Consider the following 16135-nt stretch of genomic DNA (forward strand, 5'->3'; position numbering starts at 1 on the left):
CAAGGTAAAAGCCTTATCAGCCAAGGAAAAGTGCTTAAACATGCAATATTGTCAAATTTTCCTTTGAGGTAAGACAGTTATCATACTGCACATATTTTGTTGCCTACTTCTGTTCGGGTTTGAACAGACACCATAACTTTGCCGTAAGTGCATCGTCAATTAACGTCAATTCATATCAATTTACTCAAATATGTCATTTACGTGCGGTAACATACATTTTGTAACAAACACGATACTCATCATTAGGTGAAGTTTTAGAAATAGCTTTTATGTTGCGTATTACAATAGATTTTAAGATATTACTAGTAAAATTTATTCTATTTTTTTTTTTGCTTTGTAATATTATCAATCAAGATTTCAAATAATTGATGTGATACGCTAAGAAAATTGAGCTCTCACAAAGCGTTATTTCATATACTAGATAGGCCCGCATAGTTCAAGATTTAGAATGACAATGACATGTAACAGACACATATATTTATCAAATTTGAAGTAGTAGTCATCATCTTAAAGAAATATGACTGAATAAAGTGCATCACTTTCAAAATAATTTAAGTGCTTGTCAGTACATTGAAGCATTTCCTGACAGATATTCGAAACTTATAATAAAAATTCGATCTGAAATATTTGATAACATAGTAACTTTTGATTACATCAAAAAATATTTGTTTTTTGCGAAACGTTTCTATATAGTTTCTATTTCGTCATCATTATCAGTATCGTCGTTTTGTTGAAGACGATGATACCATCGACGAATACAACGGCGACAATGATCGCAAACTAAAATACTAAAATAATGCATTTTGGATGAAATTCATACTGATATTAATTTATATTAAAGCATGATTTGCTTTCAATGAAAAGTCTTAATATTAGAAAATTTAGTTCTAGCAGTAGGGGCATATTCACTTAAACATTGAACCATGTAATGACTGTAATGTTACGTTTTAATAAGTCTTACCTTCGGTCTTTTAAGGATAACTTCTTTTTTTTGTTTCCAAAAACTAGGTAAAGATATCAGAAATAGAGAAACAAAATCGAGCGTTATATGCAAACAGAAGCTACATGAATTGTAGAAAATATATTGGATAGACACAATAGACTTTCATATTCCATTATACAAAGGTAAGTAGACTGTAGATTTTTACAATCTCATCATGTCTGTATTGTAAGACGTTATTATTTTTGTAATTGTAGAACGCTGCTTAATAGCTTCGCTAGATGATGATTTTGAAAACAATAAATTTCAAGTATTAAATTTAATTATTTACTCAAATTTCCATATATTATAGCAAACCAAAACAGCTAAATTGACAGTTAAGTGGACTTAGGCAACTATACAAATATATAAAAGCAGTAGTCATTTACAAGTAGACTACACGCATGCAGTATAAAATAAGCCACTTTTATAAACTGATTATTTACAAAGTCCTTCTATACATATACAAATATTATTATACATTGGTCTAAATATTAAGACACTTTTCAGAAGCATATATTTTAAAGCAATAAATATTCAGAAACAACACATCATTGAATAGTAAAAACTGGTTGTCAGTGTCAATAAATAACTTGATATTAGGATGAAAATAAACATTAGATTAAAATACATCTTCTTAATGTTGTTTTGCATTGAGGCCCGGTCTCTGTAATTTTCCCAATGTAGTGTTTTCTTAACAATAACGTTCATGGTCAATGTAAACTTGAGTATGTTCAGAGTCGATATTCACTATAACTTTTTTATGTTCTAATCTTGAATTACTCTTACTATTTCCATTGAAAAATCGAAGAGCGTTCATAAAAATATTATCAACTTTTCTGAGAAAAATCACTTTATGTCCTTATCCGTCAACCCCTGTTCATTTCCATTATTCAAAATTAAGACGTAGAAACCGGGTCCCGGTAACCGTTCTAAAATTTTCATTTGAAAGTACACCCTAAAGGAGTTTGCGTGTTCTTTTACATGTGCAGTCTACATTTCAGATACATTTATTGATAAGCGTGCTCGATAGTAATCATTCGTTAGTCACGTGACAGGGCACGCACAGTCTTACTTTTTCGAATGACAATTGTTGTGATTATAGCCTTGCGCGCAGAAAACATTATAGTGATAAAACCTTTATGGAACAAGTGAATAGCTATGGTCTAAGTTAATGTGCTAACATTTATTATACTAAAATATGTATAATTGAATACTAAGAGTTAACAAAAATAACTTAACGCTACGTAATATTTTTTTTATTATGCATATTTTTTCCATTTCTGATTCGACATTTCTTAAGGTTGATAGATTGCCGATAGTGATAACCGAATTCACCGAAAATACCTTTGCCTTAACAGTGAACATATATATATATTTAAAGACACTACCGAGCTATCCATTGTCGTCGGCCCTGTTGGGCGGGTTTAGCTACCCTGTGTCCTTAACGAGCACCAGCTTAGAATTAATGTCATTCTTTAAACCCGTTTAACGGCTCTCTTTCTGATGACAGTTAGTACTTTTAGTTTTGAGGAGCGTGATAGAAGTTTCGACAATTGGGGTCATAGTCTAGTGTTTTATAAATTAAATACGGATCCGTTACATTTTCCTTATTTCATTCAATTGTCTTATGTATAATATAAACGTTGGACAGATGCTAAAAGTGTCTTGCAGTTGTTTATTCGGTTATGTTATCTGTCCTTTATTAGACATATGCGATCAATCGGTAAATGGTTTCTTGATAAAAGTACTGTCTTCATACCTTTCAGAAAAGAGAAGCACTATGTACTTTTCAAGGTTTACATATTTGGCATCAGACAGATTTATGAAATAGTTAAATATTACTTAATGTCATGATTCGGTAATGATGCAATAAAATGTTTTAAACTAGTCTTATTGAGCTTGTTTCTGTAGCTTTTCACATATATATATATATTGCTTTTGTTATAATATTATATTATACATGCTTTCTATAACATTTCGGCAAAACATCATTATCGGCATTGACTTTTGCTAATTTGCTTTGCCCTTTTCTTGGTACTTGACTCTCGTCGTGTAAATTGATCGTTGTTCATGCTGGTAGAAAATTAAAAAGTATAAACTCAATAAAGATACTTGCTTAGTGTATCTAAGCATTTAACTTATCACATTCCGATGAAAATACCGGATCTTTTAAAAGGTATTATACAGCTGTCAATGCTGACAGTTAGCGATGATTTCTCATTAATGGTGTCATTTTACATTTTACTATCAAAACTAATTAAACAGAAAAAAAAAATCGTATCTGTGTTAACCGTTTTTATAAATCACTGTTTAAAGTGTTTGCGAGCATTTAAAGCCGTTTCTATCGTCGTAAATTTCAGAATTAAATACGCTTTCTTCCTTGCTTTTCGTTGATATATGGAGTTTTATCAGTGACATAACAATAGTGAAAATGATATTTTCACTGCAAAATAAGGAATGAAAATATCAATCTTAAGATCGACTTTTTAAATTCATTGTAGTTACTTCCCCTTGATCAAAACAGAACACTTCACTTTGAACCAGATAATGATGGCAAATAAAATATTTAGAATTTAAAGAAATGTTACGAAAGTTTAAATAAAGATATATTTGTAAATTAACAACTTTCCCTTAATCAGGAAAATGATGATCCCCTTTTTCAAAAGTTTTCTTGATCTTGAAGCTGAATGTTCGAACATTCTTTCATACCAAACAAATTACAGACGTAAACAACTGTTCGAACAGAAATAGAATGTTATATCATCCTTCAACTGTATTTTGAACTGTTTGTTGTTGCATACGTAATGCGAACTTCCCGAAAAATTCACACAATATACAGATATACTGATATGTTTTTACCCAACCCACGCCTCAAAATTTGTCAACAAACCAGCGTGGTCCTTATCATTACATGGAAATCGAACTGTCTTCAAGCAAAACAGACTGATCTCTGACAGTAAGATGACTGAATATCCATGTATTGTGAAACACACTCTAAAACTAAGAAACATGCTTTAAATCCAATTATTATTCGCAATTGTTTTGCTAACTCATTCGACCTTTCAACTATTCATTCAATAAATGGCGGCGTTATTGTTTTGGAACATAGATGCACTTATTAAACCTCATTGATTACTGTTCATAAAATCTTTGCACTAAAAAAACGAGCAAATAGTTTATTATAAAAAAGAATGTCAAAGAACTTTTTCTCAACAAAGAGGAAATAGAAAATGACAGTAACGTAAACAACTACTAATAGAATTAATTTTAACACTTTTAATTCGAGAGCAGATAAACCGACAAGCAGTTGAATATTTAGGCAAAAAGCTACAGAAACAAGCTCAGTAGCAGAAAGTTTAAACATAAACCCGGTTGAATGGCACTGGGTTAACGCCAAAGACATATAACATAAAATCACAAACAAGAAACATTGAAGAACAGCACAAAACTCCACAAGCAGCACAGTGCATACATACTATATATAAAAATCTAGGTATGTTTATCAAGGATTGGTAGGTACCGCCTCGGAACGGTCAGTAAAATGTAAATTTACTGGGGGTTTAAACCAGTTTAAGTGCACAAACCTCACTCTTAGCCCAACAATCCTAAATCCTAAAGACTGCGCATGCCAACACTTACGCCTTATAATCTGATTACTCTGTCGAGTAAAGCCATTGTATGTAGAAAGCTGAAATTTATCCATTTTTAATCGCACAACGGTCGTATGTATATGAGTTGAAAGTTTTTGTAAGCGTTCAGACCTAAACATATTGTACTCCTTCACTTCTTTTATTTCTCATCTGCACTATTAATTAAATCTTAGCAGTTGCAGATTTATAGGAATGTTGTTTATGACCACATGAAAGTAAATATCTAATAGATAATAGTACATAAACAAGTGTAGGGCAAATATATCCAACATGCATATAAGATACAGTCTTAAGTTATACCTGTTATAATAATCAGATATCCTTTGTATCAATTAACGTCGAGAATGTTTTTATTCATGTAGATGTTTTCACGTTGTTATGCAACCTTTTTTTCCCGACTAAACACGTTTAAAACTCCGAAGTTGAGTATTACAATATACAACACACGTTTGTTTACTTCAAGTGAACAATTGGGGTCGCTTTCTGACATTGGAAACACAAAACTGTTTTTTGATGTTGTGCAATACTGAGCATGTCTGTTTTAGGACATTAAAGCTGCACTCTCACAGATTAAACGTTTTGACAACTTTTTTAATCTGCTGTCTTGGAACAAGCATAATTTTGCGTAAATATCTGCAAACCAGTGATAAAAGACTGATGACAAAAGACGAGATCGCAGATTTTAATATTTCTGCTCAAAAATTGATGTTTTATGCATTTTTCTTAAACGGTTTAAGCCATAAAACATTTAATTTGGAATGGAAATATAAAAATCTGCGATCTGATCTTTTTATCACTGGTTTGCAGATATTTACGCAAAAATTTGCTAATTCCAAGACAAAAAAAAATAAAAAGTTAAAAAACCGGTAAATCTGTGAGAGAGCAGCTTTAAAAAAAAAATCAAGAGAAAAAAAATAAGTTCAAAGGGGTAGACAGTTGAAATAAGCAATCACAGAGTGCGTGGCTACATTTTAGTCCACCCATTATAACCTCCATCAGTGAATATATTTTCAAGTGAAAGTAACAGGGTAAATATGAGTATTTTATTTATAAATTCATTATAACAAAAAACTTCTAAGGGAAATTATGCAAATCATCAGTATCTATAGCAACACAAATTTTAGCTATTCAGAAGGTCCCGTGATGTGTTAATTTTCTGATGAAGTTGTGCGCGCTAAATTCATATTTATTTTATACGTTCGGTTTTGTTGCATTTTTTTATCATTCAAAGAGTTAAAAATGACAAGAAATGTAAGAGAAGTCATTTGGATATACATACAAACAAGTTTAGATCACTAAAGCATAATGGGACAGTAAGATTTAAAGCAAAAGAGAATATTACCTGTCGACTGTTTTGTATAAAACAAATATAACTCATTAATCAGCAATCTATCAAAATGTGTTTTTACTTTCGGTTTCAAAATATAAACACATTGTTTAAGTGTGTATAACTCATTTAAGTGTGCAATGTTTACAACGAAAGCTAGTGTTGTTATATTTTTTCTGAAATTCTATACTTTTATGGTTAATTTGATGCTGCTTAAGTGCTTTGAAAGGCCAAAATGACAAACATTAATAACTTGGTCATGAAAGCTGCCCGTAATGTATTTGTTTTCAAAAGGAATCTGATTTAATTAATTTCAAATTGATGAAGAGAATCTTATGTAAGAATATAAGCACGTAGACTAGTAATGGTAACATACAGATTATTTATGAATGCCCAGGGTAAAGACAATTATATGTTAATTTGCAATAGGTTTCTTAGCAGACAACGAACATTGTATTTCTCAAATGGTGTAAACTTTTATCTGACCTTGGACAGACTGAATTATTATCGTTTTTTTTTAATCAGCAAAACTGTATGCATGTGAAGTAAAACATTCGTCGAGAGAAGTATGTTCATTTGGAATAAAATATAAATGGCAACACTCAACTGTAAATCATATGAAAATACGACAGCGTAGCTTACGGTAAGTGCTCTTTAAACAGAACGTTAACAGATTGCACATTTCAGAATAATGAGAATATCATACCGAACCAATCACAATTAACACGTTTTGGGGTCCATCGACGTAAGAGTAGTTATGCTGATTAACATTATCTTTGCAAAAGCAATCCAGATCGTGCATTTCATCTTTTTTTTCTTTTTAAACCTGGAAGAGCAATACTTACTTATGAATACATATTATTGTGTCAGATGTTTTCAATAACATGTGCTGTAACCTAATACTCGTTTCAAGTAATGAATCAACTTATTCAATAATTTGAAGACTTGCAAATAAGGAGTAGCATACGATGATATTTAGGATTCCACTGCGGTCATGAAATTAAGTCATATATTGTAAGCACATTTTGAGATCTAGGTCAAGACTCCTCGGAATCTTATTTAGACATATGAACCAATAATCATTATAATAACCGCTTTTGTACGTAACTGAGGCGAACGTTTCAAGACCTTACATATCAGCACAAAACACAAAAACATGGTGATTTTAAACTACAATTTAAACAACATGGACACACCAAGGGGTAAGAAAGTAAACAGTGACTCTTTTTACTACAAAATCGTCGAAACACAATAATTAATATACTTGACAAAAACAGAATACAAAACAACACAGACCTAACAGGCATTTAAATATATATTCATTGACAAAGCCCAAACAGCGATTTAATATTCGTCCATTGTATGTGTTATAACAGATATCTGATTTTTTACTTTATTAGAATGAGCCCTTAGACAAGTTTTACATTCACTGATAGTTTGCCTGTCCGGTGCGTGCCTTGTATTGAACTAATATATCTTATAGAAGAAAGTCTTCATAAAACGATTTTGGTTTGTTTGAAACCATTGTTTCGCTGTCGTTTTTTATCACCATTATGCAATTAAATAACAAGGATAATAGCCATAATCTTACTGTGATTTTATTTTCAATGGATTTCATAGAACTGGTAGGGTTAAAAGCGAAATTTACCAATACTTTGCTCTTTTTATTAAAATTATAAACAAAACGAATGTTCTTTCCAGTCAGATAATATGCACCTCTTTAACAGATTTAAGACAAATATTTGTGAATATTCGTGGCAGTTACAGGGCAGTGCTGTACTGTATTGGTTTCTCTTCATTCCAATAGCGAAACGTTGCGGCATTTTCCAGATATTGAAAATCGGTTCCTGGATGGGGCTGCGAAAAAGCTGGCTGTCTCTCACTGTTCTAGTGCCTGTTAGGGTGATGCACAGGCAGTAACGTCTAGTGGTTCAACCATTGGATTTTAAAACTGTGACATATATGCCGTCAACTTCAAAACGATTATGTTTTTTCTTGGATTAATTGCTTACGGTAACAGAAATAGCTCGTTGTTTTGTTATTTTGTTAAAAAGCAAAACAACACCGTAGTATTTTGTGGCGTGAAATGAAAAAAATGTAGTTATTATTATTCTTTGCCGATATTAAGATGTATTAATATTAGCTTGTAATCACTGTTTTAAATTATATACTTTCAAAACTCTTTACTCAGTTTAATATTAATTAAACTTTCTGAAAGCAAACAAGTTCACAATTGCATCATAAAATATGTATTGGACATTAAATAATTTGCCAAAAAATATTAGATAAAAACTTTTGGTTATACAATGTCTTACTTTCTTGAAAACGACTAAATTCTTAAAAAAAACACATTTATGTGTCAAAGTAAATTGTTTCAATACAAATATAATAATATTTGCAGTGAAGCAATATATAAGTATTTTTCAAGAAAACTGGCACACTTATATGCACTCCGAAACATGAAATTTAATAAACGCTTTCGAATATTTTTATACTCTGGGTAATTTTATCCGGATATCCGTGTGCTGCAATTAGTAATGCATTATTGTATTTGTGTTATTTTTAGAAAATATGATGCAATTATGTTTTAGTGTTTGTATGGCATGCCTCAAAATTAAAGGGACTGTCTTTATTCGCAAATAACAACGTTTGTAATCAACTGTTTGTTTGTTTTCCGGCAAGAATGTAATTGTAGCACATTTTTTGTCGACAGAGAAGAAACGAAAAAACTAAAAGCTTCCACCATCTAGGAAAATAAGAAAACTCTACATATTCAAATATTGTCTTTAACGTCGTTTGCAATTATAATGCAAGCCATGACAAACATGAAAGGGCGATTTATCATGGACAATTCTATCACAATTCTTTCATCTCACTATACTGAAGGTGATCGCTAAAATAAACAGAAATTTGATTTTAAGTTAATGTTGAACACTATATATTATACGTTTTTATCAAACATGTCATACTATGCTGTAGATTGTACATATGCAGCCGTTGTTGTTGTGGTATTGTAGATAGAAAATGTGGTATTAATTTATTACTGTCGCCGATACAACTCTAAGTTTACGGTGCTTATCTCCCGAATTTGAGAGAAAACTTCCTACTAAAACACCGGAATGAAAAATTAAAAACCTTCGATTCTGGCAAGAAGAAATGGATTAAACGAGGTGTGTTTCCGCAAAAGCACCCGTGTATTTTAAAGTAGTTTTTTTCTATATTTTTAGACATCCACATTTTGAAAGCTTGAGGCGAAAGTTTGTCTATTTAATTATTATTTTTTCCACCATGGAATTATACAGGCAAATTATAAGAAAGTACCAAGTTCATAGTATTACCGTCTCGATCTGCGGAACATTGTACAATTTAAGGGAACAAAGCATAATATCATAACATTAAGGAAATGGCAACGTTTTTTTATAAAGAATCTGTCATTGTTAAAAAGCGTTGTATATTCCAACATCGCGTGTAAACTAAGCAACACGGGAATATAAATGTTGGTGTGTATTCTTCTGACGTACAGTAAATAAGGAATCACATTTTAGCACACTCAGTTGCATTGCTTATTTCATACCTTGTTCTTGTTAAGAAGCTAAGAAGCTTGTAAAATTTCAATCAAAAGTATTTTAAATAACCAATATAATTGTGGACTTTAGTTTCGTTCGAGTGTAAAGGACTGTTAAACAATTCAATGAGCAGTGTTCGTCGGCGAGCAGTGGTTTTAAATTCAAATTGCGAATAGAAGCCGGCGATATATTCATAAAACGTAACTACTGACATATCAATACGTTGCGTAAGCTTGTAAAATATTGGTAATACACACGAGAAATCGTTACAGCTATAAACATTCAACACTGATCTATTTTCAGTTTAATGATTTTAGTAACAAAAGCATCTCTAAAATATAATCATGTGAAATCATTTTCATGGGTTTCAATTTGTACTATGTTATTAAAAACTCGTCTTATTTTGGAATGTTATAGGCTTAATTAGGACTTGTTCAATTCGTATACCGAAACCTTACTGTCATGATTGTTTACTACGTTATTATAAGTGTACATTTTATAAACATTAGGCTACAACGTGTGACAGATAAATCCCAAGTAATTCAAATATGACATGATACCTATGTCAATGGCAACAATGAGTAATTTGAAATTATGGCTAAAAAATAACGCAACTTTACAGGATGCAGTTTGATTTTTACATTCACTGTTTGAATCCTGTTTACATATTCACATATAAACTGATTTTCCATCTGCCAAATTATCTGTAGATTTGCGACGTTTTAAGAAAGTATAGGTGTGTTAATTTATATTAAGACAGTTTTATAATTATGTTGCTCCCCTGCATAATTCATTGACAACAGGTACTTGGATAATAGTGTTAATGAGACTATATTTTCTACTGTTTGTGAAATGGGAGTCAGGATTTTGGTTTAATTGTTGTTTTTATTTCAATTGTATCATGTATCATGGAGCATACTATTCATATAATAGTAAAATTGCAGACACGTATCAGTGGCATTTTTCGTCTTGTTTTAGGGCCTCGATTAATCAGGGACTCATAACTCCATTACATGACATCAGATAACTAGGCCTTGGATAAAATGTGTTTTATATGCTTGTAATTAGGTGCATCTTTTGCATGATAAACCTATTATTTACCCGTTGCTTAGATAACCTCAGCCGAAAAGCCCAAACATGTGTCTTTGATTTTTGCATTATCAATTGGCCTTCAATTGTTGAACAAAATACTGTCTGAAGCACGATAATTATAGAGCGTTCATTGTTTATATATCCGAATGGTAGCATGTTTTGCAGAGTTTATAATTGTATTAGTTAGCATGCTGGTATAAATATATACGGATGTGTTCTAGCTATTTATTGAACGTTTACCTTGTCAATCTGGTACTATGTTTTCTTAAACATAGCCATCATGTCAAACAATACGTAAGTTGAGGTAGAGCGTGTAGAAATAGTTATGTCTATGGCTAGTTGCCTTCCTTGAAAGAAGATCGTTTCTTTAATACTCCTTACATTTTAATAACAAAGTGTTCAAAATGTTCCTAAATGATGACCTGAATTATCGAACGCTTAAATTGACTTAAAATACAGAAATAATTTATGTCGATACTAAATGACTATTATAACATGTGAGTGATATTCAATTTCACAAAAGAAAAACGATATAAAGTCGAAATATCAATCTACAGGATTAATATTCAACATTGGTCAAAAGAATATAAATGAACAACAACGTGGTTAACATACAGTCTTTATAAAGCTTATACCAAAATCTGTTAGATCGCAGGACGACACGCAAGCACATTCCATGAAGCAGGCTCACGCTTCCTAGGTTTTAGTGAGTAACCGTTTATACAACATAAACGCAGGAATAAGTGCGATTAGTCTTTATATACGTACATTTTGGACAATGATTCATCATTATTAAGAATTTGAACAATCTTTTGCAGCAGAGTAATTATTGTAAAACAAAGGTTATCAACAGTATACATCTGGATAGAAATAGCTTATGATTGTAACGTCTTATACCGCTGGTTAATTGTCATCAGGTTAGTCATAGCATAGCGCAATATCGAAATAAACAATGTTTTTATAACGTTTGTTTTGTTTGGTTATACAACATTTTCTTTACACAAAGTACTACGCGAATGTAAATGTATTATGTTGAAAAAGTCTCTTTAAATGAAGTAATTGTCAAGCTATGCTCAATAAGAAGTTTTACTTTATTGAGTATTATAATGCAAAGTACAAAACTATTTGCAGTCGTAAAACATTGCTTAACTAGATACAAAAACCAGCAATAAAATGATGGCATTCGATTTAATTGTTATATATAATTGTAAGCGCGATAGTGAAGACACCTGAACGAAGTAATGAATCACCATTGAGTTTCCTGAGTAAAAATTAGTATAAGTAGGCCGATAAAGACACCACAAGAAAGTACCTTTGATGGGGATCTAACCGACAACCACTTTGGTGAGAGAAGGACACCTTGAATAATTAACTTACACAAATGGTTACGACAAATAGTTTTTAATTGGATATGCTGGGTAATATGTGAGAGGGAATTTTCAGGATATATATTTCTGACAAAAACATCCCTTTATATAATATAATTAAATGTTTTTAAAACATACCGATTCAGCACATTTGAATGGCACTGAATACATAACACAAACTTCTTGCTTCTGTTAAATCAATTTCCTTTGTTGTTTATCCTTGCTAGAGATGAATTAAATTTTCAAATACTTGGTTGATAAAAAATTGCAAACTATACCGAATATTCAAGACATAACAGTCGTTCCCATTTATTTTTAGGGTGTGACAAGCGATATGTCTGCAGGAATTCATAGCAATCACTGATGCAGACTACGGACACAAGAAAGTTGATATCAAATATCAGACAGACGTTGTTAGTCTTTAAATCACAACAATGGAAGATCCGGCAGTGGTTACCGTTATGGTGATGCTTTCATTGTTTTCTATTTGCGGAACAATAGGAAATTCACTCGTTCTTCACATCTATTCACACAAGAAGGAAAAGTCGACTGCGGGCATATTCATCATGAGCCTTGCAGGAACTGACCTTTTCACCTGTTTGTTTGTTATGCCGTTCACAGAGGTTGTCGTGTACCTTAATTACATGGTTAGCTATGACGTTGCCTGCCAGATTTATATGTTCTTAATCACTTGCAATGTACCTTTCGCCGCTTTCATAATGGTGGCAATTGCAATTGACAGGTACTTTTGTATCTGTCATCCATTTCTACATGTGCTCAATATATTTCGTGCAAAAGTTATCGTGTTGTGCTTACTGCTGGTTGCATCTACGTTTGGAGTTATCACATCTCTCTCATACGGTGTTTACACCTACAAGATAATAGTGCCTGCTAATGACGTTCTTGCCCGCACCAATGAAACTAAAAGTGTAAAATATGGTCAAAATGCCACATTTAATACCGCTGACCATGGTGAATGTACCAATTGCTCAAATGAATTGGAAATGGATGAATGGGACTATCGTGTATTTGACAACAACAAAACAGAAATCCAAGCAGGATATAAGCTTTCCTATACAGGACTATGCGCTCCTAATTATATTCTTACTAGCCCACAGTTTCTGAACTTTTATCAACGTGCGTACGCTGGGACATACCTGCTATCTTTTGCCGTCGTTTTCATCCTCTATGGCCTAATATACCGGTCAATACACAAACACCGAGCGAAAAGAAGCAGGAGAAAACGTTCCGGTCTGTATCCGTCTGGCGTTACCAGTCTCCTTCCTCCAGGTGTAAGTTTGTATACAATATGTTTCTTAATGCATTTAATGCTCTCAACAGCTTGGAATTGCAATATTTAGGGCTGAATCAGTCTTACGCGACCAATTCGATTATATATGGTTGTGTCCGACTGATGAAAGTTATAAAATAGGTGTAAATTGTTACTGAATAATAAATTGTACCATATTCTTTGTCAAATATCCCGAATTGAGCTATTTTTCATAAAAGAGTCCATATTACACCATATCCATTTGGCAATGATAAAGTTATCCCTTTGAATGATTTTACAGGTGTTTAATGCAAACAAATGATACTGGGTGTCATATTCGACCCTCATAAATGTTTGCAAGTTCTAATTTCACTTGGTTGCACCTTGTTAATCTTATTAAATCTGTATATGTATATATTCCTTTCGAGTCGAGTATAGCCCTCTGTAACAGAATGCGATATCATTAATCACGTTATTACAACATTCTTCAATCGAGTGTTGTTTGTCATATAACCATGTTGGTGAATGGGAGGTACCCCATGTTTTAACTCTGTCAAGTATGCTACCCATTTTTAACTCTCTCTCATAAATATGGTATACAAATACAGTGCGCTTACAGATTTCCAAACAAAAAGCGTGTCCAATCTTCTATATTATATCATGAATCAAGGCAACGTTCCTAATGACGGTGGTATGTTTCATAAATATTCAATATCAAGCTGCTGATTTTATGTTTTTGTTCGTCAAATATTTTCTTAATTCAACAAACTTGTAGGGAGTAAATAACATGCACACGTAACATTATTATTAAGTTTTCTTTATGAACACATATCGTTCATTGTATTAAGCATGATAAATGACTGTAATTTTGCATGAAGGGAATGTTACTTAAGGTAAGGAGCCACTTGACCATATAACCGCGCTAGACCCTGTCATTCCATATAAGTGCATATGTAAAACACCTTGTAATGTGTTCTTAGACTTGTTTGCTGTAAGGTAAAATTCATGGCCAATTTATGTTAATACAAACATCGATAATTAACTATGGTGAAAATAACGTTTGTTAAAGCATCAACAGCGAATAAATTGGAATATGTTTGCTGCTTTTTCAAATATTGTTACATGTACAATAAATGCTTTGATAGCCATCGGATAATTGTTGAAATTAAAGAACCTTCACTGAAGTGGAAATATAATGTACAAGCCTGAAATGTTACTGCTGTACATAAGCTACAGAATGTCGCCAAACTGAGATAAGACCAATCCTGTCTTAATCAACGTTAATGGTGATTTTTCATTGACATCCATTTTTCATGAGCTAAATAAAGATACGGAAAAAGCTTTCTTATGGATGTAATATCACAACAATATTTAAAGTATGTAAACTATTAAAGATGATTTAAATTCAGGTTGATTTGAAGAACGCTGAAAAGCAGTTAACGGCGGTGACTCGCGTAAATCCTCACAGTGGCCGACGGAGCGATCCACGTCTTGAAAATGGAGATGGCGACGTTGACGTCGAAAAGCCTGTGGAGTTGCAGCCTTTGAGACCAACAGCAAAAAATATTACACGATCAATTTCAATCAAGGAGAAAACGTTATTGGCCAATATTAGGACGGCTGTCATGTTGTGCGTAGTTAACGTTGTTTTTCTGGTTGCGTTTTTGCCTGCTTGGCTTATGGGATTAATAGCGATAGAGTTTAACGCCGTGATTTTTTACATGTATTTTGTATATCATTCCGCAAATCCTTTCATTTACGCATTCATGAACAAGTCATTTAGAGACGACCTTCGAAAGGTTTTCAAGTGCCAGATTATACCAATGGTTCGTTGAATATTTTTTTAAAATATTAAGAATTTTCTTGTATTTGTTTTGCATTCGTTTGGTTAAACAAACATTTAAAAATGACCTTATATGGAAGTGATAATTTTATTCTGTACCAAGCTATCAATTTTATCAATTGCTTTATTAGTTTAAATTGATGGTTTAAATCGAGTGTTACAGGTCAAAGACAATAATTGCAGTTGTTTGAAAATCACAATCGTTTTCAAAGTTAAACTGACTTTGTTTGAAAATGTGAATTGCTTATTTAAATTCTGAATGATAAGGGAACTTTAAAACATAAACTTTCAATACATGTATGTTCTACCACAACTTATGAACCGTTGACATTGTTTTGATAACACAGAGAAAGTTTGCTTGTTCCTGTGCAAGATAACAATTTATTTCAATACATTGTCATGATCTTTTTTATTGTTGTTGTTTTTTTTCATCGCATGCTTATAAAAAAATTAATTAATATTAAATCGCGCGATATTTATGTCAATTGATGTCACTTTAGAAATGACATCATTTCTTTCGTTTATGTTTTGTATGCACTTTAGTTTGGTGTTCACGAATAAATATGCTTCGATAATAAAAAAGTGAAATTCCAATTCGAAAAACTCCCTTATTCCAAAGTCTTGTTTATTTGAATAGTATTCACCGTTATTTTGCAATACACAAATCATACAGCATGAAACACAATCGAAGCAGTCTGCATATTAGGCTTCTGGTTAAAGGTATTTGTTCATGTTATAAAGACTGATTTTCTAACAAACGTTGTACTTTTTTATATAGTACTATGTATGATATTGAACGTATTGATGTAACACACATTTATTTTTGTTTAATCTTTAAACAGAATGTGAAATATTTGAGTAAAGATGATAAGATTCGCATAGGGACAGAAGCAATTCATAATGTCCGTTTCATAGCTGCTTCGGTTATTGTTTAATGCATAAATAAAATGTCTACTTTATGGTCTGACTAACGTTTAAAACATATCTCTGAAATGTATATGATCAAATATTTACATCCGTACTTGATTTTCTGAACGA

The 16135-nt window shown here is 32.0% G+C and overlaps 1 protein-coding gene across 1 annotated transcript; it reads left to right on the top strand.

The window, feature by feature from the left end:
* Positions 1-7855: 7855 nt before the first annotated feature.
* LOC128245352 (cholecystokinin receptor-like) lies at positions 7856-15573 on the top strand. Its single transcript, XM_052963487.1, has 3 exons — positions 7856-7972; positions 12304-13276; positions 14664-15573. The coding sequence occupies exons 2-3, from the start codon at positions 12419-12421 to the stop codon at positions 15087-15089; spliced, it is 1284 nt and encodes a 427-aa protein (XP_052819447.1). The 5' UTR covers positions 7856-7972; positions 12304-12418; the 3' UTR covers positions 15090-15573.
* Positions 15574-16135: the final 562 nt, after the last annotated feature.

The sequence above is a fragment of the Mya arenaria genome, chromosome 9, assembly GCF_026914265.1.
Source record: "Mya arenaria isolate MELC-2E11 chromosome 9, ASM2691426v1".
NCBI classification, from domain to species: Eukaryota; Metazoa; Mollusca; class Bivalvia; order Myida; family Myidae; genus Mya; species Mya arenaria.

Bases quoted from the DNA above. Each gene is read 5' to 3' on its own strand.
- LOC128245352 (XM_052963487.1), top strand. From the start codon at position 12,419: ATGGAAGATCCGGCAGTGGTTACCGTTATGGTGATGCTTTCATTGTTT. The intron at 13,277-14,663 runs GTAAGTTTGTAT...ATTTAAATTCAG, and splicing joins CCAGTCTCCTTCCTCCAGGT to GTTGATTTGAAGAACGCTGA.